At 45.0% G+C, this 22847-nt stretch overlaps 1 protein-coding gene across 1 annotated transcript in view; it reads right to left on the bottom strand.

Moving 5' to 3' along the window:
- Positions 1 to 22611, bottom strand: part of LOC107120015 (protein Jumonji-like) — a gene marked incomplete at its 3' end in the record, with an annotated part of 232716 nt that extends 210105 nt beyond the window's left edge. Inside the window, exon 1 of the mRNA XM_015422655.1 lies at positions 22026 to 22611. Within this exon, the coding sequence (XP_015278141.1) occupies positions 22026 to 22070 (45 nt within the window). The remainder of the gene's footprint in view (positions 1 to 22025) is intronic.
- Between the last annotated feature and the right edge of the window lie 236 nt (positions 22612 to 22847).

Raw genomic sequence — 22847 nt, 5'->3', positions numbered from 1 at the left:
TTTTAATGCTGCAAAGCAGGAAAGGGGCAAGGAGGCCAATCTCAGTAGTAACCGTCAATCGAAACAAGAGATTTTAAAAGCCAAGGTTTTTTTAAAACCCAAAGTCACTGAAGACATAGCCCACTTACAAGTCTAAAATATAAAAGTGCTTTTAATATTAGCAAGACGGAAAAAAGTAGGCCAGTAGGAGGACTCTTGCAAAAGGTCATATCTATGCAAAACCCAATTTTCCAGGATGATTTTGGCAAGAAAGCTAACAAGTAGCAGACGTTCAATTTTGTGCATTCTCTCCAGGAGGTGAATTTCCAAGCTCTCTGCAAAAGGAAAGAACATTATGTTTAGACAATTACTTTCTATAGCTTAGTACACAGATTGCAAGAAATTCATATACTGTATGAATCATGTAGCAAGAGAGATAAGCCTGCAGGTTACCATAAATCAATATATTAATGTTTAGCTTGCCATGAGGACGACTGTAATAAGGTCAAACTGCAGGTTACCCACACACAAAAAAGTACAATTGTAACGCAGCCAGGTGGGAAGGAGCAGAGAAAAATGGGAGGCAAGGAGAGGATTAAGTATCTCTTCTGCCCACCAACCCTGCTTTTCTGACCCCGAAGCAGCTACTGGGGTTATGTTATATCTGGCTTGCTTTAATGGCCTGTTCTTCTAATAGTTGTATTTAACAGTGTTGACCTGCTTGTTTTTTCCTATGTTTGTCTTTAAATTGTTGTGTTTTTAATGGTTGTCATTTCATGGATTTGTTTTATTATCTTCACTGTAAGCTGCTTGGAGTGGGTCTCTGGAGAGCAGGGATACCAGGTCTTCCACTTCAGCCATGATGTCCTGCTGTGACGTCACTTCCAACACGACCTGGAAGTGACATCATTGCACTGGATGACTGAATATGCTGGAACACTGCCCAACGTGATGCCCAAAAAAGGTTAAGCTGACAGCCATGGGTTGCCAACCCTACCGAAGACCAGTAAATACTATAACAATAACAATAACAATCTTAATATTATATATATATACACACACACACACACACACACACACACACAGGGCTTTTTTTGTAGAAAAAGCCCAGCAGGAACTCATTAGCATAATAGGCCACACCCAACAACAGACTCATTAGCATATTAGGCCACACCCATGGCAATACAGCTCATTAGCATATTAGGCCACACACCCCATGTTACCAGAAGTGTGGTCATCCAGCCACACCCACCTTTTGCTTCTTACTCTGTTTACCTTGTTTGTTGTCAAAACCCAGGGCTTTTTTGTAGCAGGAACTCCTTTGCATGTTAGGCCACACACCCCTAATGTAGCCAATCCTAAAGAGTTCCTGCTGTTGGGTGTGGCCTATTATGCTAATGAGTTCCTGCTGGGTGTGGCCAACTCGGGAGCCAGCCGGAACTCTGTTCCTGTGCGTTCCTGCCCAAAAATAGCCCTGTATACACACACACACACACACACACACACACATATAATAAATTCAGTAAGTCAATAGCCACAGCACAATGAGCATATATATATGCTTTAGTTCCCAACCTGCTGAAAGGACCCATCTGATTCCACCTTGTGGCCCCAACAGATTTATATCGCTGCTACCAATTTTATTGTTTATTATTTTTATGATTTTAATGTGATTTTTATTGTAACGAGTCTTTGACTCGATTTGCTGTGATCTGCCCTGAGCCCATTTGGGGAGGGTGAAATAAAAATAAAAATAAATTTAAAAAAGTTAATGAACACCAACTGGTATTAATTCTCATAAGCAAGTAGCTTCAATTTTTATTCTGTTGACAGAATGAAGCAGTCAACACGCTCCTCCAGACGGTTAATAAATGGTTTCAGTCCAACTTCCTCAGGACTGCAGACAGACTGGAACCCAAGCCTTCAAATATTATACAAAACAGGACAGAAGCCTCTAATCAGATTAAACAGCTGCCTCATCAGCTTTAATATGGAAAAATCATCGGGGAAGAACTAATCCAGCCCGGGATACACCACGGTTAACAACACGGTTAACAACTGCCAGTTCGAACGCGCGCCCAGAAGATCACGTGAAATAAGCCGCTCCTTCATTAAGCTCAGAAGTCACCTTAGGCTAAGTATCCCGAGTCTGAATGCACTGCACTCTTGGAAAAATCATGGCACAATGGCTCAGTTCATCCCATTGTCTTTGGCAAAGCAATAACCAGCTCGGGGAAAGTTCAAGCGATCAAACTGGAAACACTGGTCACAACACAAGAAGAAACTCAAAGATGATTGCCTCTCAATTTATCTCAGCTTGGATCTCATCTTTTAAGCATTTGCCTGAGGTGGGAGGAAGGCAACACACATAGGGCCGCTTACACTGCAATAACTGATTCTATCCAATATACATATTCAGGTTGTTAAGCAATTGATTATATATACAACTTAACATGGACACTCGCCTTTAGGCTGATTTTAATGATGTATGATCATTACCTCTGACTCAACATGAACACTAGGTGAACCCAGGGAAATGTATTTTATTTATTATTTATTTATTAACATTTTTACCCCGTCCTCCCCGTGAACTGCACGGCGATCAGCTGAGACATGGGGAGATAACTCAACAACCTTATTTCAATGATTGAGTAGGTAGGAACAGATGCACAGGTGGGGAGGCTACTAGCACCACAGGGCCATGCAACACGTCATAAAAAGAGGCCTATCTAGAAAAAGGTCTATCTAGTCCAGCTTCTGGTTTTCCACAAAGTCCACTCAGATATCACTGAAAAAGGTACAGGTTCCCTTGCTCGAAAGCCAGTCGAATCCGACTCTAGGGTTGCGGTGCTCATCTCCGTTTCAAAGCCGAAGAGCCCGCGCTGTCCGAAGACGTTTCCGTGGTCATGTGGCCGGCATGACTAAACACCAAGGCGCACGGAACGCTGTTACCTTCCCACCAAAGTGGTACCTATTTATCTACTTGCAATTTCTTGCTTTCGAACGGCTAGGTTGGCAGGAGCTGGAACTAGAGACGGGAGCTCACTCCGTCTTGCGGCACCTGGGTCTCGAACTGCTGAACTACTGACCTTCCACAGCCTGTAGTTCAGTGTCTTAACCACTTGAGCCACCGCAGCTCCAGATATCACTTAAGCAGGGCTTAAGTCTCGGTCTACTGCATCACTTTGGTGCTATGGGGCCCACAGACTCTCCATTAGGAACAACACTGAAGGCATGTTTCAGAACATGTGAACACAGTGTGCAGGACTTTAAAGAGGTGGCACAGCAATGTTCTAAATAAACAGAGCTATGAATTAAACTATTCGCATTTAAATTATCAGACTACCCAAACATGCTCTTGTCTTCCAGATTTTGTTCAACACTTCCCTCCCCCCATGAATGGGGGGGAGGGTAATAGCAAAGAGCCACACACTGGGGAGGCCTGAGCAGACGGAAGGAAGTTCCAAACCCACATCTAAGGGACCATTCTAGTTTACGGTATCTTTAAAGACAATGAATAAAGGAGGGACTGTGGTCAGGATTTTCTTTGTCTGGAGATACTGTTAAGTGAAATGCAAAAGAGAGAGAGTCGATCCTTTGAAGAGAGGAAATCTAGTTAATTCTAGATTTAAGGAAACATAGTTATCTCGGATATTCAATCACTGAATCCCTTTTGTCTCGGCAACGCAACAACAGTTGATTCTCACCACACTCCTTTGGGACGGGGGGGGGGGAATGCCAAGAACTGTTTCCGGTAAACTGAATTTTAAATTTAATGTATCCCCCCTCCCAATACTGCAAATTCCAGGCTACCTCTAGGTTTTTAATGGACTCCAAGCAAGAGACACACACTCACATACAATGGGCCCAGCCCTGGACAAAAGACCTACCACTTGCTCAGTGGAAACAGTCTACTTACTCACTTCCGATTCTTAATTCACACTGATCAATACACCAGTCTTTCAGACACCACTAGAGAAATCTGGAGCAGGGACTGAATAAAAATTATAGATATGGACTGCTACAAGGCGGGGGGGAGCCTACTGCTGGATGCAACGGAATGCTACACCAGACAATGGTCCCCCCCCTTAATAAGAATGACCTTGGGAGGAGGAGGAGGAAGATTAGGACATTGGATCTATACCCCACCTTTCATTACCCGAGCGGCTTACAAACTCCTCCCTTCCCCTCTCCACAACAGACACCCTGTGAGGTAGGTGGGGCTGAGAGAGCTCCTTCAAGAACTGCTCTTGAGAGAACAGCTCTGAGTGAACTGTGACTGACCCAAGGTCACCCAGCTAGCTGCATGTGGAGGTGTGGGGAATCAAACCCAGATTACAGTCCACACTCTCCTAACCACTACACCAAACTGGCAGCACTCTTGACAGTGGGCAACCAGCAGCCTCTACAAGCTATTGAGGAAAGCTTGATAACAACAGCCTTCCCATGGTAGTCTGAGTCTAACATCAGTTGCACTGTCCCTGGACATGGAAGAGATCCACTCCCAGTCTCACCACAGTTAGCAATGAGAGGGAATGATGACAATCCAAAGAGTGAAATACCAAAAATGGGGGGGGGGGAGACTTAAAACAAAAATGGCACACTACAAGGCTTAAAAAAAATACAGGGAAGGACTGGAGTGATATATACCTACAAATGCAGCTTTCTACAGAGCAAACAAACATATATCGAGCTCTCCCAGTAAGTTGAGCCAATACTAACATATCCTGATAAATGGAGATGGTTAATAGCAATTATTTTTTATATACTTGCTGATGCAGAATTAAAAACTGCATGAATTAAGGCGGGAAAGGGAGGCTTAGACCGCAATGCTGATTCTATGAACTCAGGCAGATCATGAGAGGGAGGGCAGGAAGGGTTGCCTCAGTGCTTAGTTCTTGTGGCCCTTTCTTACATGCCCAGGGAAATGCTGATTGCCATTTTGGGGGCAGGAAGCGATTTTTCTCCAGGCTGGTTTTGGCCAGGGATCCTGGAGGTTTTTTGTCATCTCCCAACTCTATGATCTGCTAACAGAAATATATGAAAGTTCATGGATTAGACTTCATAAAAGTATTTTAAAAACCTCAATGATAAAAGTAACAAGGAAGAACATTCTTAAGCTCACATATCGATGGTATTTGACACCAAATAGGTTAAATTAAACACCTCCATTTGTGTCACAGCAGTATTGGAGCTGCAAAAGATATGATAGGTCTCTTATGCATATTTGGTGGCAATGCCTAATCATACCAGCCTTCTGGAGTAAGGCGTCTGAATGCACAAGAAAAATTCTTCATATAAAGCTAAAATTGGATCCTGGCAAATATTATGCCAAAAGGTACAGCAATCAATCAGACTTATTAAATGCAGAATTTATTTACAGCTGCTAGAATGCTGATTGCATACAAGTAGGGACAAGAAAAGGCTCTTGAAATTAATAAGGGTGGTTAAGGAAAATATGGTACACAATGCTGATGGGGAAGATTTCTGGATATAGAAAGTTTTGGGAAGCTACAAAATACTTTTCTTCAAACTTGGTCCCCCTTTATTAGGTGGATGGTGGAATGTACCATTAAATCATAGTTGACTTATGGCGACCCCACAGGATTTTCAAGGCAAGAGACATTCAGAAGCGGTTTACCATGGCCCGCCTCTGTGTCATGACCCTGGTATTCATTGGAGGTGTCCCACCCAAATACCAGCCAGGGCTAAGATTGGACTATCCAGGGCGGGGGTACTGGAATTTAATTAAAACCACCGGAGTTAGTGAAAATAGGAATACTGAATTTGGTATGAATCAAATGATATTTCTGAATATGTATGTTATACAATTTTCTGTAGCCGCTTACTTTACTGAATTTAGAAAAGGCTGTTCTCTGTATTTTATAATCTGCTTAACACATGGAGATTTATGCTAAGCATCTGTTTAGAATACACCTGACGCAGTGAGATCTGTGTTATGTTATCTGTTTATAATCTGCCTGACTCATTGAGATCTGGATAATTTGAACGTATGCTTATTCTGTTATTGCATTACATGTATGAATTTTTTTTTAAAAAGACTGGTGTGTTATGATCCCTACAACCCAGTCCAGTTAAGATAAGAAGAGATTGAATTTATACCCTGCCCTTCACTCAAGAGTCTCAGAGCAGTTTACAATCTCCTTCCCTTCCTCTCCCCACAAGAGGTAGGTGGGGCTGAGAGCTCTTTGAGAACTGCTTTTGAGAGAACAGCTCTGAAAGAACTGTGGCTTGCCCAATGTCACCCAGCAGCTGTATGTGGAGGAGGAGTGGGGAATTAACACTCTAGCCACAGCATTCTGCACCAACTGCAGCTTCCAGAAAGTCTTCAAGGGTAGCCCCATGTAGACCGCATTGCAATAACCTAATATAGATGTTCCAGGGCATGCACCACAGTGGCAAGGTCTCTTCTGCCAAGGAAGGGCTGCATCTGGGCCCCCAGCCAAAGTGGGTGAAAGGTACCTCTGGCCACTGCTGCCACCTGTTTATCCAATAAGAGGCCTGGATCCAGGAGCCACCCCCAAGCTACAACCCTGCTCCTTTAGGGAGTGTGCAACCCCATCCAGAAGAGGGGATAACCCATTTCCTGGGCCAGACCCACCCAGAAGAGGGAATTTCAAACTGCTTGTGTTGTCAACTCTGCATATGGAGCAGAGGTCCATCAGTGGCTATTAGCCACAAGGTATAGATAGGGACTCTGGGGCAAGTGATGCTCTGTCATCTTGGTGCTTGGGGGGGTCAACAGTGGGATGGCTTCTAATGTCCTGGCCCCACTGGTGGACCTCCTGATGGCACTGATATTTCTGGCCACTGTGTGATACAAAGTGTTGGACTGGATGGGCCTTTGGCCTGATCCAACATTGGCATCTCTTATGTTCTTATGGAATAACCCATTTCCTGGGCCAGACCCTCCCCTCACCAGCAGCACCTCAGTTCTGTCAGGATTAACTTTCAGCTTGCCAGCCCTCATTCATTCCACAACGGCCTCCGGGCCCCTGGTTCCCACAGCCTCCCTGAGATCTGTGAGAAAGAGCTGAGTGCCATCGGCAGATCGGTGGCAACTCAGCCCAAATCTCCAGGTGACCTCGCCCAGTGGCTTTGCATAGATGTTGAAAAGCATGGGGGACAAGATGGAACCTCGGGGAATCCCGGAACCTCGGGGGATCCCGTAGGCCAAAGGCCAAGGAGGAGAGCAGCAGTCTCCCCCAGCACCACACTCTGAAACCTACCCTGAAAGTAGGACAGGGACCACCACAGAACAGTGCCTCCCAGGCAGCCCCGAAAGGCAATCCAGAAGGACACCATGACTGATGGCATCAAAAGCCCCTGAGAGGTTCAGGAGAATTAACAGGGTCATACTTCCCCTGTCCATCTCCTTGTGTATTTCATCCACCAGGGCGACCAAGGACATTTCAGTCCCATAACCAAGCCTGCAACCAGACTGAACATAAGAACATAAGAGACGCCAATGTTGGATCAGGCCAAAGGTCCATCCAGTCCAACACTCTGTGTCTCACAGTGGCCAGAAATACCAGTGCCATCAGGAGGTCCACCAGGACATTAGAAGCCCTCCCACTGTTGACCCCCCCCCCAAGCACCAAGAAGACAGAGCATCCCTTGCCCCAGAGTCCCTATCTATACCTTGTGGCTAATAGCCACTGATGGACCTAAGAGCGTAAGAAGAGTCCTGCTGGTTCAGACCCATGATCCATCTAGTCCAGCATCCTATCTCACACAGTGGCCAACCAGGGCAAAGAGGCCGAAACCTTCTCCTGACGTTGCCTCCTGGCACTGGGATTCACAGGTTGACTGCCTCTGAATGTGGAGGTTCCCCCTGGGTCAGCATAACTAGAAGCCACTGACAGACCTATCCCTCCATGAATCTACCTAATCCCCTTTTAAAGCTGTTTGTGCCTGTGACCATCACTATATCCTCTGGCAGCGAATTCCACATTTTATTCACTCCCTGTGTAAAGAAGTGTTTCTTTGGAAGGTTTGGATCCAAACAATCTGCTTCATTCAGGTCTCTCTGCAGTCACCCAGGCACCACTTGTTCAGTTGCCTTGCTCACGAATGGCACACCTGAGACTGGACGGTGGTAATTTAACTTCCCTGGGTCCAGAGCAGGTTTCTTTAGGAGTGGATGCACAACTGCCTGCTTCAAGTTGTGTCATAAGAGGGCTCTTGGTCCTATGCTATGACATAAACATTTGATCGTTTAGATATCACAGGCCACTCTGTTGTTCCAGGGACCAACCAACTCATCTGATGTTCTCTGTTGCCTTCCTTCTGGTCTTTCCATCTGTGCTTATTGTCAGTTTAAATCTTCAGCATCATTCTTGAGACTGGACGGTGGTAATTTAACTTTCCTGGGTCCAGAGCAGGTTTCTTTACGAGTGGATGCACAACTGCCTGCTTCAAGTTGTGTCATAAGAGGGCTCTTAGTCCTATGCTATGACATAAACATTTGATCATTTAGCTATCACAGGCCACTCTGTTGTTCCAGAGACCAACCAGCTCACCTGATGTACTCCGTTGCCTTCCTTCTGGTCTTTCCACCTGTGCTTATTGTCAGTTTAAATCTTCAGCATCATTCAACAAGTGCTGACCTACTAACTTTGCAGGTGGATCCCAATGTCCTAATGAAATTATCTTATTCATAAAATGCAAGTTGATTTGCCAGCATGTGTAAGTGCTCAAAGCGACGTACAATACTTAAGGGGAAAATGTTACTACAACATTTAACTCAATATCCAGAGGCGCATGGAACGCTGTTACCTTCCCACCGAAGTGGTACCTATTTATCTACTTGCAATTTCTTGCTTTCGAACTGCTAGGTTGGCAGGAGCTGGAACTAGAGACGGGAGATCACTCCGTCATGCGGCACACTCGGGGTCTCGAACTGCTGAACTACCGACCTTCCACAGCCTGCAGTTCAGCGTCTTAACCACTTGAGCCACCGCAGCTCCTTGGAGCAACAATACGGCTACAAAATACCTACTAGCCTGTATTGTACTTTAAGTACAGATTTAAGGAACCGTTCAAATTAAACGTTTTTGTTGTTGTTCAGTCGCAGAGTCGAGTCTGACTCTTCGCGCCCCCTTGGACCAGGTCATGCTAGGCCCTCCTGTCTTCCGCCGTCCTCTGAAGTTGGCTCAGTTTCATGTTCGTTGCATCTATGACACTGTCTAACCATCTCATCCTTTGCCGTCCCCGTCTCCTTTGACCTTCAATCTTTCTATCCTTTTAAAATTTTATTTGCTTTCATTTTTTTGCACTCAAACATAGGAGGAGGAGAAGATTAAGAAATCGACTGGATCCAAAATGCTTCTGCGGACACACAAAAATCCTTCTGGATTTCCCCTTCTGCTGCATCAGGGGCTCTCTGGAGAGTCTCCTGAATTTCTCGAGCACCTTTTGAAGATTCTGTAGGATCTAATAAGTCCTCGAACACATACGTAAGTCTTTGGAAATAAGGAGGACCATTGCCAACATTTGACACCACAGCTGTAAAGAAATCAGATTTTTTTTTTTGCCACCAAAACTGGTGACTGTCCCATATTCTAAGTATTCACAGTTTGATGGCAGCTGGACCTAGTTCTCTAGGCAAATACCCATCAAACTGGCTAGCAGAGCATGTACTTGGGATTAGTCCCATTGGCTGTGGTGACCTCACAAGTCATGCTTACAACAAAGGCTCAGATACTTCAAGAGCCAGTGCTGCAATTTCCTCTAAAAATGTAAATAATCAAGTAGCTATAATTTTTAAAAAAAAAAACCCAGCTTGCCAACCAGTCTGCTAGTCATTCGAGACACATCCTACAAGCCGTTAAAAGTTCGCCATGGTGATTTAGCAGAAGGGGGGGGGAAAGGAATGCGATTCTCCAGACAACCACATCTTTAAACTACACAAATACCAAAATACGAAAATAATCTTCCCATTCTGAGAACTTACATAAAATTACTCAACCGAAGTGAAAGGGCACTTGAACGTTATGGGTCTATCTGCTAAACCACTTTAACACCCACTGCAGACTAGATTGTCGTAATTAGAACAGGAATTTTGTGAGCTGAAACTTGGCTTGAGCAGTGCCCGTCTTGCAAAGAAATATGAGCAGTCCTAGGTTTTTTTTTTCTTTAGCTCTAGTTCAACAAAGTTAATTGTCTTGGCACACGCACTGAGCTGAAAAGTTATACCGACTGGTGTCCGTAGCTGAAAACCCCAGCTTCCAATGCCAAGCTCAATACATTTTGCAGCTCAAAGACCAAAATATACAAAACCCCTAATTCTGACCATAAAAGATCTCTAAAAAAAGATATGTGTTACAAACTTCAAACAATGGCCAATTCCTCCTCCTCAAAAACATAGCAGCCGGACACCACAGCTGCTCCTGGAAACATGACTCACGCTTTCAGAGGCCACCAGCAGGTAAGACAATAAAATTAGGGGCAATCCAGCAGTTATGCCTCACCTAGTAGATGGCTCGTCAAGGAAACTGAAGAACACCTAGCCAAAAGCCCCTTCCTCCATCAAGCAGATCTGTAACCGCAGACTACATTCTCAGCAAAGAGAAAGTGCTAGAGTTCTCACTAATTTTAAAGGACTGGGATTAAATTTTGTAACAGTTGATTTGTTTGAAGACAGCTACTTAAAACACGAGAAGCAAAAGTAAAAGGCAAGAAAGAAAGACTCAGAAGTCTAAATGCAGCGTTCCAGCGACTTGCACATAGAGACAAAGGGAACTATTATAATACCCAGTGAAAAGAAACAGACGAGAGCAACAAAAACAGGAAGAACAAGAGATCTGTTCCACAGGATCCAAGAAATCAAAGGGAAATTTAAAGCACAGTTAGGCATGCTGAAAGATCGACACGGAAATACATGAGCTGAACAGGACAAAATGAAGAAAAAATGGGGACAATGCACTGGAGAACTATAAAGGAGAAACGAAAGGATGACAGATTCCTTCCAAGAAGAAACTTTTGAAGAAGGAACCTTCCGTTTTAGAAAGTGAAGTGCACTGAGAGCAACTAGGAGAAAGAAATCACTGGGACGAGATGGGATACCAACTGAGCTACTCCAGGACACGGAAACGGAGTCCATCAAAAATCTTCATAAGAATATGCCAACAAATATGAAAAACAAAACAATGGCCCACAGACTGGAAATTATGAATTTACATTCCAATTCCAAAAAACAGGAGACTGAAGCAAGCATTGAACCATCACATTAATTTCTCGCATGAGTAAAGTGACGTCCAAAATCCTACGAGAAAGGCCGTTACCATAGATGGAACAAGAAACGCCAGATATTCAAGGTGGATTCAGAAGGGGAAGAGGAAATGGCGATCCTACAGCAAATTTACGTTGGTAACTGGCGCATAGAAGAGAATTTCAGAAGAAAATCAGCACGTAATCAGCAGATTACGGCAAAGCTTTTTCTGTGTGGCTCATGAAAAGCTACAGTCGGTTTTAAAAGAAAGGGGTGTGTTACATCTGGCTGTTTTGATGCTCTGGACAAGAGGTCACTGTTAGGACAGAATACGGGGAAAACAAAATGGTTTCCAATTGGCAAAGGATGTACTTTATCTCCTTGTCCATTCAATCTGTATGCAGAAGATATCATAAATAAAACTGGATTAGATTCAGATGAAGGTGGCGTGAAAACTGATGGAAGGAACATTAGCAATCTGAGATATTCAGGTGGCACCACATTACTGGCGAAAATAATGAGGACTCAACAACTACTGAGTTGCCAAAGTAGGATTACAACTGAACATCAAGAAGACAAAAGTAATGACTAACAGGGAATTACACAACTTTAAGGTTGACAATGAACACATTGAAATGGTTAAAGATTTCCTAGCCCCTGGCTCCTTCATCAACTAAAAGGGAGACTGCAACCCAAAAAATCAGAAAGCGACTGAGACTGGAAAGAGTAACCATGAAGGAGGCTAGAAAAGAAAGGGCAGCCGATTCCACTGCTGAACTACTCTTACAGTTAAAAAAAACCAAAACATTTTCCTATCTAGTCGGTACCTTTCCCCCTGTAACGGAAACCCATTATTGTGAGTCCTATCCAATGATGGAGTTAAATTACGGGCAGAAAGGTACCACCTGGATATTAGAAAAAAATACTTGACTGATGAGGAAGTATGGCATGTTGCACAAGATTCTGGGAAAGGTCTAGGGCACATGCTCAGTTCTCATAGGGCACACTATCCATTGTGTCTCATGGTTGCCACTACTGAAGAACCCCAAATAAACTTCTGAGGAACTGCGGGATTTCTCGTGTTGGTAGCTCTTAAAGAAGCAAAATAGACACACAGCGGTCATCTAATCATGTTTTTATTTTCCACAAAGCATGCTGTTTTGATTGTACAAGACTGTCTCGTTCAAGCCGCTTCTCCTGCATTATGGGGGGCAAAGCCTGAAGGGTGGGGGGGGGGGGCAATGCCTCCTACAGAATGCTGTGACATTTTATAAATATCTAACATAATCCATACCACAAAGGTTCAAAGACTAGAAGAATAGAAACAGACAGTTCTCCACCTGTTGCTTTGATTTGCTGTGGAGCATTGAACAATACTAGGTAAATAAGTTGTAAGTAGCTGGAAGATAGAACTCAGACTTCAGCAATATTCATAACTAAAACAGTAACATTCCCCAGTTGCAAAACGTGGGTGCATATGCAGACAATTACAACTCATATTTGCTAGCTGGTAAATATCTATTTGGCTTAAGGATATACCTGTTCCTGTGTAGTGTAAGTTTTCAGATTTCTACATCAAGACTCTGACTAAAACATAAATCTAACCTTTTGGTTATTTGGTACTCATTATGGCCAATTTTCCCCCTCATGGATCACTGCCTTGTCGTGGCGAGGGGGCTTGTGCAGTTCAATGAAGCTGTGGGCTATGCCGTGAAGGGCCACCCAAGACGGACAGGCCACAGCAGAGAACTCAGACCAAGCGTGATCCACCTGGAGAAGGAAATGGCAACCCACTCCAGTATTTTTGCCAAGAAAACCCCATGGACAGTATCAAAAGGCTAAAAGATATGACGCCGGAAGATGAGCCCCTCAGGTCGGAAGGTGTCCAATATGCTACTGAGGAAGAGCAGAGGACAAGTACAAGTAACCCCAGAAAGAGTGAAGCGGCTGGGCCAAAGCCGAAAGGACGCTCAGTTGTGGATGTGTCTGATGGTGAAAGGAAAGTCCAATGCTGCAAAGAACAATACTACATAGGAACCTGGAATGTAAGATCTATGAATCAAGGTAAGCTTGACGTGGTCAAAAATGAGATGGCAAGACTGAACATCGATATCCTAGGAATCAGTGAACTAAAGTGGACAGGAATGGGCGAATTTAACTCAGAAGACCATTATATCTACTACTGTGGCCAGGAATCTCGTAGAAAAAATGGTGTGGCCTTTATAGTCAACAAGAGAGTGCAAAAGGCAGTACTGGGATACAATCTCAAAAATGACAGAATGATTTCTGTCCGATTCCAAGGCAAACCATTCAACATCACAGTAATCCAAGTCTATGCCCCAACCACTGATGCAGAAGAGGCTGAAGTGGACCGGTTCTATGAAGACCTACAACACCTCCTAGAACTAACACCAAAAAATGATGTCCTCATCATCATAGGGGACTGGAATGCTAAAGTAGGAAGTCAAAAGGTAACTGGAATAACAGACAAGTTTGGCCTTGGAAAGCAAAATGAAGCAGGGCAAAGGTTAACAGAGTTTTGTCAAGAGAACACACTGGTCATAGCGAACACCCTTTTCCAACAACCTAAGAGGCGACTCTACACATGGACATCACCAGATGGGCAACACCGAAATCAGATTGACTATATAATTTGCAGTCAAAGATGGAGAAGCTCTATCCAGTCAGTAAAAACAAGACCTGGAGCTGACTGTGGTTCAGATCATGAGCTACTCATTGCAAAATTCAGACTTAAACTGAAGAAAATCGGGAAAACCATGAGGCCATTCAGGTTTGACCTAGATCGCATCCCTGATGAATATACAGTAGAGGTGAAGAATAGATTCAAGGGTCTGGATTTGATAGATAGAGTGCCTGAAGAACTATGGACAGAGGTTCGTGACATCGTACAGGAGGCAGCAATCACCACCATCCCAAAGAAAAAGAAATGTAAGAAAGCAAAGTGGCTTTCTGATGAGGCTTTACAAATAGCAGAGGAAAGAAGGAAAGCGAAAGGCAAAGGCGAAAAGGAAAGATTTACCCAACTGAACGCAGATTTCCAGAGAACAGCAAGGAGAGATAAGGAGGCCTTCCTGAATGAACAGTGCAAAGTAATAGAAGAAAACAATAGAATGGGAAGGACTAGAGATCTCTTCAAGAAAATTGGAGAAATCAAGGGAGCGTTCCATGCAAAGCTGGCCATGATAAAGGACAAAAACGGTAGGGACCTAACAGAAGCAGAAGAGATTAGGAAAAGATGGCAAGAATACACAGAAGAACTATACAAGAAAGACCTCGATGTCCTTGACAACCACGACGGTATAATCACTGACCTCGAGCCAGACATCCTGGAATGTGAAGTTAAATGGGCCTTAGAAAGCATTGCTAACAACAAAGCTAGTGGAGGTGATGGTATTCCAGCTGAGCTATTCAAAGTCTTAGAAGATGATGCTGTTAAAGTGCTGCACTCCATTTGCCAGCAAATTTGGAAAACGCAACAGTGGCCACAGGATTGGAAAAGGTCAGTATACATTCCAATCCCAAAGAAGGGCAATGCCAAGGAATGTTCAAACTATCGCACAATTGCACTCATATCACACGCTAGCAAGGTCATGCTCAAGATCCTACAAGCTAGGCTTCAACAGTACGTGGATAGAGAACTACCAGAAGTACAAGCTGGGTTTCGAAGAGGTAGAGGAACTAGAGATCAAATTGCCAACATTCGCTGGATTATGGAGAAAGCAAGAGAGTACCAGAAAAATATCTACTTCTGCTTCATTGACTATGCTAAAGCTTTTGACTGTGTGGATCACAACAAACTATGGCAGGTCCTTAAAGAGATGGGAGTACCAGACCACCTCACATGTCTCTTGAGAAACCTGTATAAGGGCCAAGAAGCGACAGTTAGAACCGGATATGGAACAACTGATTGGTTCAGCATAGGAAAAGGAGTACGACAAGGATGTATATTGTCACCTTGCTTATTTAATATATATGCAGAGTACATCATGCGAAATGCTGGCCTGGATGAATCACAAGCGGGAATTAAGATTGCTGGGGAAAAGATCAACAACCTCAGATATGCAGACGATACCACTCTAATGGCAGAAAGTGAAGAGGACCTAAAGAGCCTCTTGCTCAGGGTAAAAGAGGAGAGCGCAAAAGTGGGCTTGAAGCTCAACATCAAAAAAACTAAGATCATGGCATCCGGCCCCATCACTCCTTGGCAAATAGAAGGGGAAGTCGTGGAAGTAGTGACAGACTTCACGTTCCTGGGATCCCAGATCACCGCAGACTGTGACTGCAGCCATGAAATTAAAAGACGCCTGCTCCTTGGGAGGAAAGCGATGGCGAACCTAAACAGCATGATAAAAAGTAGAGACATCACCCTGCCAACAAAAATACGCATGGTCCAAGCAATGGTATTCCCAGTAGTCATGTATGGCTGCGAGAGTTGGACTATAAGGAAGGCCGAGCGCCGAAGAATAGATTCTTTTGAACTATGGTGCTGGAGAAGACTCTTGAGAGTCCCTTGGACTGCAAGAAGATCAAATCAGTCAATCCTAAAAGAAATCAACCCTGACTGTTCCCTGGAAGGCCAGATAATGAAACTGAAGCTCAAATACTTTGGCCACCCAATGAGAAGGGAGCACTCCCTGGAGAAGACCCTGATGCTGGGAAAGATTGAAGGTCAAAGAAGACGGGGACGGCAAAGGATGAGATGGTTAGACAGTGTCATCGATGCAACGAACATGAAATTGAGCCAACTTCAGAGGACAGCAGAAGACAGGAGGGCCTGGCGTGACCTGGTCCATGGGGTCGCGAGGAGTCGGACTCGACTGTGTGACTGAACAACAACAAACTCAAAAATCAGGAAGGGGGTCTAGTTTAGATACTAATTCTGCCCACACCCAATCCCTTTGAGATTTTCAATAGAACGATTTACTATTTAAGCGCTCCTGAAATCTGAATTCTGTTAAGGAGGCAATTTCTCCAAGCAGTATTATTTGTGTAATCACTGTTACCTACCCTATTCCAGAAGCTTATTGTCAGTATAACACAGCACATTAAAATAAGGTTTATAAAATATCATAAAAATTCCATTCGAAACCACCCCACACCAGATTTATAAACCCAGGCACTCTGCCTGGCCATCATTTGCCACAAGTAGCAGCGGACCATAAATAACCCAGAAGAAGCAACAGAAATAATGGAAACAAAAATTTCAGTCCCATAGACAGAAGAGATGCAAGAAAGTACTAAGATCTAGCTTTGTCTAACAGACAGTATCAGTCTCAGATCCAGGTTCAAACTTTGCACTTAGCTTTCAACAACATTGTACATACAAAGTATAGTGGCACTGCAACACCTACAGAAAGTAAAACTGGAGTGGTGGGCAACCCTGAAGTATTTTGCTTTCTAACAGTCCAGCTCTATGAGCCACAATATCGGCATTTACCTACTCCCTGTGGCTTATACAATCAGGCTACAATGTCAGAACATAAGAGAAGCCAACGTTGGATCAGGCCAGTGGCCCATCCAACTCTGTTACACAGTGGCCAAAAATACCAGGTGCCATCAGAAGGTCCAACAGTAGGGCCGGGACACTAGAAGCCCTCCCACTGTTGCCCCCCCAAGCACCAAGATAACAGAGCATCTCCTGCCCCAGAGCCCCTATCTATACCTTGTGGCTAATAGCCACTGATGGACCTCTGCTCCATATATTTATCTAATTACCTCTTGAAGTCGCCCATGCTTGTAGCCGCCACCACCTCCTGTGGCAGTGTACATGTCTTTTTCACAGCAGCATTCCCCCCCCCCAGTCCCCATTCTATCCTCAAAACCCTACGCGCCAAGTAAGGCTGAGTGACTAGACTAGACTCACCCAAGGTCAAATATCGAGTGCATATTTAAAACGCAGGTCTCCCTGGTCGCAGTCTAGTGCCCCACTCCACTGTGGCCCTCCTTCAGTAGTTATGTTTTGCAATGCTTGAAGTAGATGTTGGGAGAACAGACGACAGACAGTAACCCCCCCCCCCACTATATAAGACTGTTTTGTCTTAAAGACATTAAACACAGCTATTTTCAGCATCGGTCCACGCCTACCAAAATTCTGATTTGTCCCCTCTCAAGCAAAATCCTGATGTTGTATATCGGAAGCGCCACGTAGCATGTTCTCCACATACACGCAGTAAAAGTTAATAGCTAAAAAAGGGCTTACATGACAGTAGTTCTCAAACTCCCAGCACAGTAAAACAAAACAACAGGTTCATTTTCTCATAGCACAATACGGGAAATGCACTAATCAGGATCGGGAGGACTTCAAAACGTTTAAGGACGAAGGTTCTTTGGTGTTGTTAGTGACCAAAGTCTAAACCCCAAAACTACATTGTATGGAACAGTTGGAAGCAGTTACAGGAATAAGTTACATGTTATTAAAAGTACAGAAAGAAAGAACACACAGAGATTCTCCATCCGTGGGTTATCCCTTTCAACTACATGTTATTGGGCTATAAATGGAAAAAATCTGCTGTTCACCATTTGTAACACAGAAAGTCACACATGTATTCGTAATGGCATCTCCAATTAAAATGAGTGCTTAAAAAAAAAACAACAAATCACTTGACAGTACTTTTCAGCAGGCTCTCGATGAGTGGTGGCACTCTATACCAGTGTGCCCTCTAAGCTGAGTTAGTGTGAGCTAGCTCACAGTCTTTTAGCCTCTGGCTCACATGTTTTTGTCTTAGCTCCGGAAGGAGGGCACCAGAGCAAACTAATTTTTGCAGCAGCCAAATCGCTCACTCACAACTTGAATGCCAGTAGCTCACAGAGTAGAATTTTTGCTCACAAAACTCTACAGCTTAGAGGGAGCATTGCTCTATACAGCAGTGTTTTCTAATTTCAGCATCAGCAAGAACTATTATGGTATTCAGTTGACAAAACGGCTAGGTGCTCTACAGCATGTTCGTGCCACATATTAGACACCAATACATAAACGTCCAACTTAAAATCTACAGTTCAAGTATCTCAAGGCAGCCAGCAAGACAAGCAGTGCAGGGCACTAGGCAGACCACTGTTCAAGCTGTGTGAAGTGTCCATTCTAAACAGGAATCCTCCATCAGTAAACTTCCATTAAGAAAGCAGAGGACTGCATAGGCCCAGTCTACAAACCGCTTCCACCAGAGTAGAATACCAGGATATCTGAGGAAGTACAGAGAAGTCACACGTTTTGCTGGAACACTCGGCTTACTACAGAATTTGGACTGTTCTGTCAGACTCTCATAATGGGTTGGATCCAGCCAGCTTTCCCCTTTGAATCTAACCTAATTCCCCTCCTTACGACAACCTCCATGTCACGTGACTTTTGTCCATGCATGTCCCATGAGTCCCCTCCCCCAAATAATAGCTTTTCTAGTAGTTTTTCTTATTTCCCCAGCAAGAAATGCTGGTTGAATCCAACCACATATTCTCACATCCAAGTATTCCCTCTGTAACTATATGGCAGCCTCCATTAATGTTTCTATTCTATGTAAAATAGCAAGACTCTTGAAATCAGTTGTGGCTCAGCAGTTTTGCACTCAATATTGATTATTTTGGAAACGTACTGGAATGCGACAGAAGGCCATTAACAGCGGGGAAAATCTAACATACATTATGAAGGAACACAAAAATAGGTGACTTCAGAAGGGATCTGGCTCAGTGGGGAGAGCATCTGCTTGGCACGCAGAAGGCTCCATCCCCAGCATCTCCAGTTTAAACAGGATCTGGCAGTACATGATGTGAAAGACCTCTGTATAAAACTGCAGAGAGCTGCTGCCATTCCAAGTGAACAATACTGTGATGGTGGACCAAGGGCGTGCTTCAGTAGAAGGCAGTTTTATATGTTTAGACAGTCGTCACTGGAACTTAACAAGATCATGTTTGGGGCACCCATAAGGAATGTGGTCACACACACTAAACAATCCACTTTCAAGTAAGCATTTTCCGACTAGAATTTATGGTGTGCACTGGCAAAATCCAGTTGGAAAGTGCACTGAAAGCAGATTGAAAGTGGATTATTTAGTGTGTGTGTGTGACCGCAGCCAAGGAAAGCTTCTCTTCCACAGTACGGCAAGAGTCGCCGGAAAAGACAATAATGCGAGGAAAAGCTGAAGGCAACAGGAAAAGAGGACAACCCAACATGAGGTGGATTGACTCCATCCAGGAACCCGCGGCGGCCCTCAGACTGCCAGACTTGAGAAAGGCTGTAAATGACATAACAGTTCTGGAAGACATCAATTCACAGAGCCACCCGGAGTCAAAAGCAACTTTAGGGCACTTCACAAACCACACACCCCATGGGCGCTATGGGACGGCAGAAGCTACTTTTAGTTTAAAGAACGAGGACACCCTTTGTGTCCTAGGAGGCTGTGTCTTAATATGTCTTACTCAAAGGATCGGCAGGCACAAGAGTCTTAATCGGCCTCTTTCCCGGGGCTTCCCCCCCCAGAAGCCGATTAACCTAAACCAGGTCACAGAGCTAAAAGGGCTCAGGCCGCGCCCAGTGGTAAAGCCAGCTCGCAAAGGGGGCCGAGGAAGGCGCCCTAATTGTACAAACACTCGCTACACCTGCTCGGCGAGCGAGGAAGAGACATCAACCGGCACCACCAGGGCTCCTTGCTCACTCGCCGCTTCGCACCACTCCAGACGGAGACACACACGCATGCCCGCTCGGCTTTGCCCGCCTCACGTCTGACGTCACGGAGCAGTGGGCGGGGAGTTCGGAACGTTGAGGAGACGAGGATTCTAGCAAGCCCAGGCCCTTCGCTTTGTGACGTCACTAGCACAAGAACCTGGCCCCGACCGGGTGAGGTGGCCTGCGGCCCCGGGGGCTCGCATTGACATTTCGCATCACCTGTTGCTGCCGTGGCGGAGGATGCACGGGGGGAGCGGGGGGTGTGGGCGGAGGAGGAGGAGGAGGAGGCCGGGGAGGTCCAAGGCAGCAGCAGCAGCAGCAGCCGCCAGCAGCAGCCATGCTTGCTGTCTGTGATCGCTACTCCCTGCAACGACAGAGGAAGAGCCCCCCTATCCGCCGCCGCCTCCTTCACCTCCTCGCAGCAGCGATTATTTCCAAGTTGGCGAACCAAAACTTGTAGGGGGGACGGGGGGGACACGCAGAATAGGCGCTGTGTCCCTCCTGCCGGCGTGGCGTACCTTTCCAAACGGAACCGGAGGGGGGGAAAGGAGTGGCGCGACTCCCTAGTTTTTGCAGCGAGCTTGCACGGGGGCTGACGGGCATTGCATTGTTCGCCCGTGGAGACGCGGAATGGCTCGAAACAGATTTGGGCCATTGGAGAACGAAACGCAGGGAAAGGCTCCATATCCCCACCACCACCACCACCCCCTTCCTGCTTTGTCTCGCTTGCACGGCTTAACGTCCACACCTCGCAGGCTCCGTCAGGAAAGAAGACTCCCTCTAACAACAGCCCCTCTTCTCCTCTCGCTTTTTAACAAAAAAAAACACACACTTTAAAGTCGCCCTGTGCTTAGACTTCTCAGCCGCCTCTGCAATGCGGATGTATTTTTAATAAGTAAAGTCGTCGGGGAGGATCGCTTAAAGTTTCCCATTATTGTCTGATCTCCACGTTTCTCCGAAATGCATTTTTTTTCCTCCCAGACCGCCGAAACAGTGGCTTTATAAAAAAGAAAATACACGTTTATTTGAAACAACGGAGGAAGATTTGGAAGGCATCCCCTCCCCCCGCCCCCCCCGCACGAGACACACAAGAAAATCCCGTTCTCCGACACGACAGACGTACCATATTGCACAGAACTTTGGCGTCATCTATACGTAACTCACCTAAAAGAACTACCAGATTTATTTTTTTAAAGCATTTCAAATAATGTTGAGTTGTTGGAGGGGGGGGGGGGGCCAGTCGCCATTAAGTCTACCGCATATCTGACTAATCCACTCCAGCTTTCGCAAACTTAAAAAGCACCACCACCACCATTCCCAGCCAAAACATAACTAGACCCAAGAAAGCCACGATTCCTACGCCTTCATATGCAATTACTACAGGCCAAGTGGTCGACTCTTAACAGAAACAGGCAGACGCCGCTGTCCTCCTAGACGGTATTCTCTTCCAACTGCAGAGTGTGGCACTGAATGTTAAAGCCATTTCCCTCCCGGGGAAGGACAAGAAGATCGCAGACACCCCGAGCCATTCCCCCCCACACACACACACGTTGAAGCCAAGGCCCAGTATCCACATTCCTCGTAACACGATCCCCCAACTGGTTTGGTGCTCTCGCCAAACCAGATAATCACAGACCCTGGGGGACTCCACAGCGAAAGCTCGCCAGACCCAGACCTTAGATTTCAAGTTCAGATTGCCACCGAACCAACCGCGGGGCCTCCCGAAATTTCCCCCAACAGACGCTATAAATAACGTGGCCCCGTTTGCATGCAAAACTGTGCGAGATCTGAGTTGAAACCCGTTGCACGAAAAGCAGTGGCGTTGCATTATCGCGGCGGCCCCCTCCGAGCTGCATGTCTCTTCATCTTCTAAAACTAGATTATGATTGTGTCATTTAAGGTCAATACATTTGTTCACGCGAGGTATTCGCTACCTAATTTGTTGCTTTTTTAAAGCCAGAGCTGGAATTAAAGAGGTTTTGAGATTCGCCCATTCCCAGCGGAGGGGAAAACACATTCTGGATATTCTTTAAAACCCACCACCATCTATAAACTTGACATTCACGAGCATTTCATAATAAATGTTTGCAAAAAAAAACAAAATCAAACAGAGAAACGATAGGCTTATAACCCACTTACGTATTTCTTTTGAATAATATTCCTCTTGGGTCTTTCTTTGCTCATTCTGATATCCAGGTTCGGATTGCAAATGGGGGAAACTGCTTCATGAATTAAAAGCCGCAACCAATTTGGAAGGAGGGGAGGAATCCTTTTTTTGTGTGGTTTCTGGTTTGTAGTGGTTTCCTTGTAATCCGATTTTCTTCGCACACAATGCAATTCTCCTTGTAATAAATCCAAAATATGTTGGGTGGCGGGGTCAAAAGAGAAGAAGGCGAAGGAGAAGAAGAAAAGACGGAATATAGGAAGGGGGGGGAAATCTCCACTTTAGAGGGGGACATTCATAATGGAATTTTTACGCCCTTAAACACACACACACAAACACACAAAAAGACGCCCTTGATTGCCCCCCCTTTTTTTTTCACCCTTCCAAAGCCACCAAAAGCGATCTGTAGGCCCGTAATGTCCGAGGTGTAGTTTACATCTTGGGGAAGGGGAGGGGGAGAAGAGAAGGGGGGTGATATTTTCCTTTTTTAAAAAAAAAAATCTTGGAAGTCACGTTTCCACTGCTGCAGCACAAGACAACTCGAGCAGCAGCGCCGGAGCCTTGCACACACACACACACACACACCCCGCACGCACGCGCACACACACACACACAGTATGAGTCTGCTCCTTCAGTCTCCCCCCCAACCAATGAGAGCAGCTCTCCAGCAGCAACTTTAAATGGCCCGATTTTTCTCTTTAAATATTATATTATGTGTGTGTATATATATATATGTGTGTGTGTGTAAATATATATATATATATTTAGAAAGAGAGAGAACGACAGACAGATTGGGG

The sequence above is a fragment of the Gekko japonicus genome, unplaced genomic scaffold (genome assembly GCF_001447785.1).
Source record: "Gekko japonicus isolate JY-2015 unplaced genomic scaffold, Gekko_japonicus_V1.1 scaffold2093, whole genome shotgun sequence".
Lineage (NCBI taxonomy): Eukaryota > Metazoa > Chordata > Lepidosauria > Squamata > Gekkonidae > Gekko > Gekko japonicus.
The sequence above is the reverse complement of the archived record's forward strand: the minus strand, read 5'-3'. Positions and strand labels throughout refer to the sequence as shown.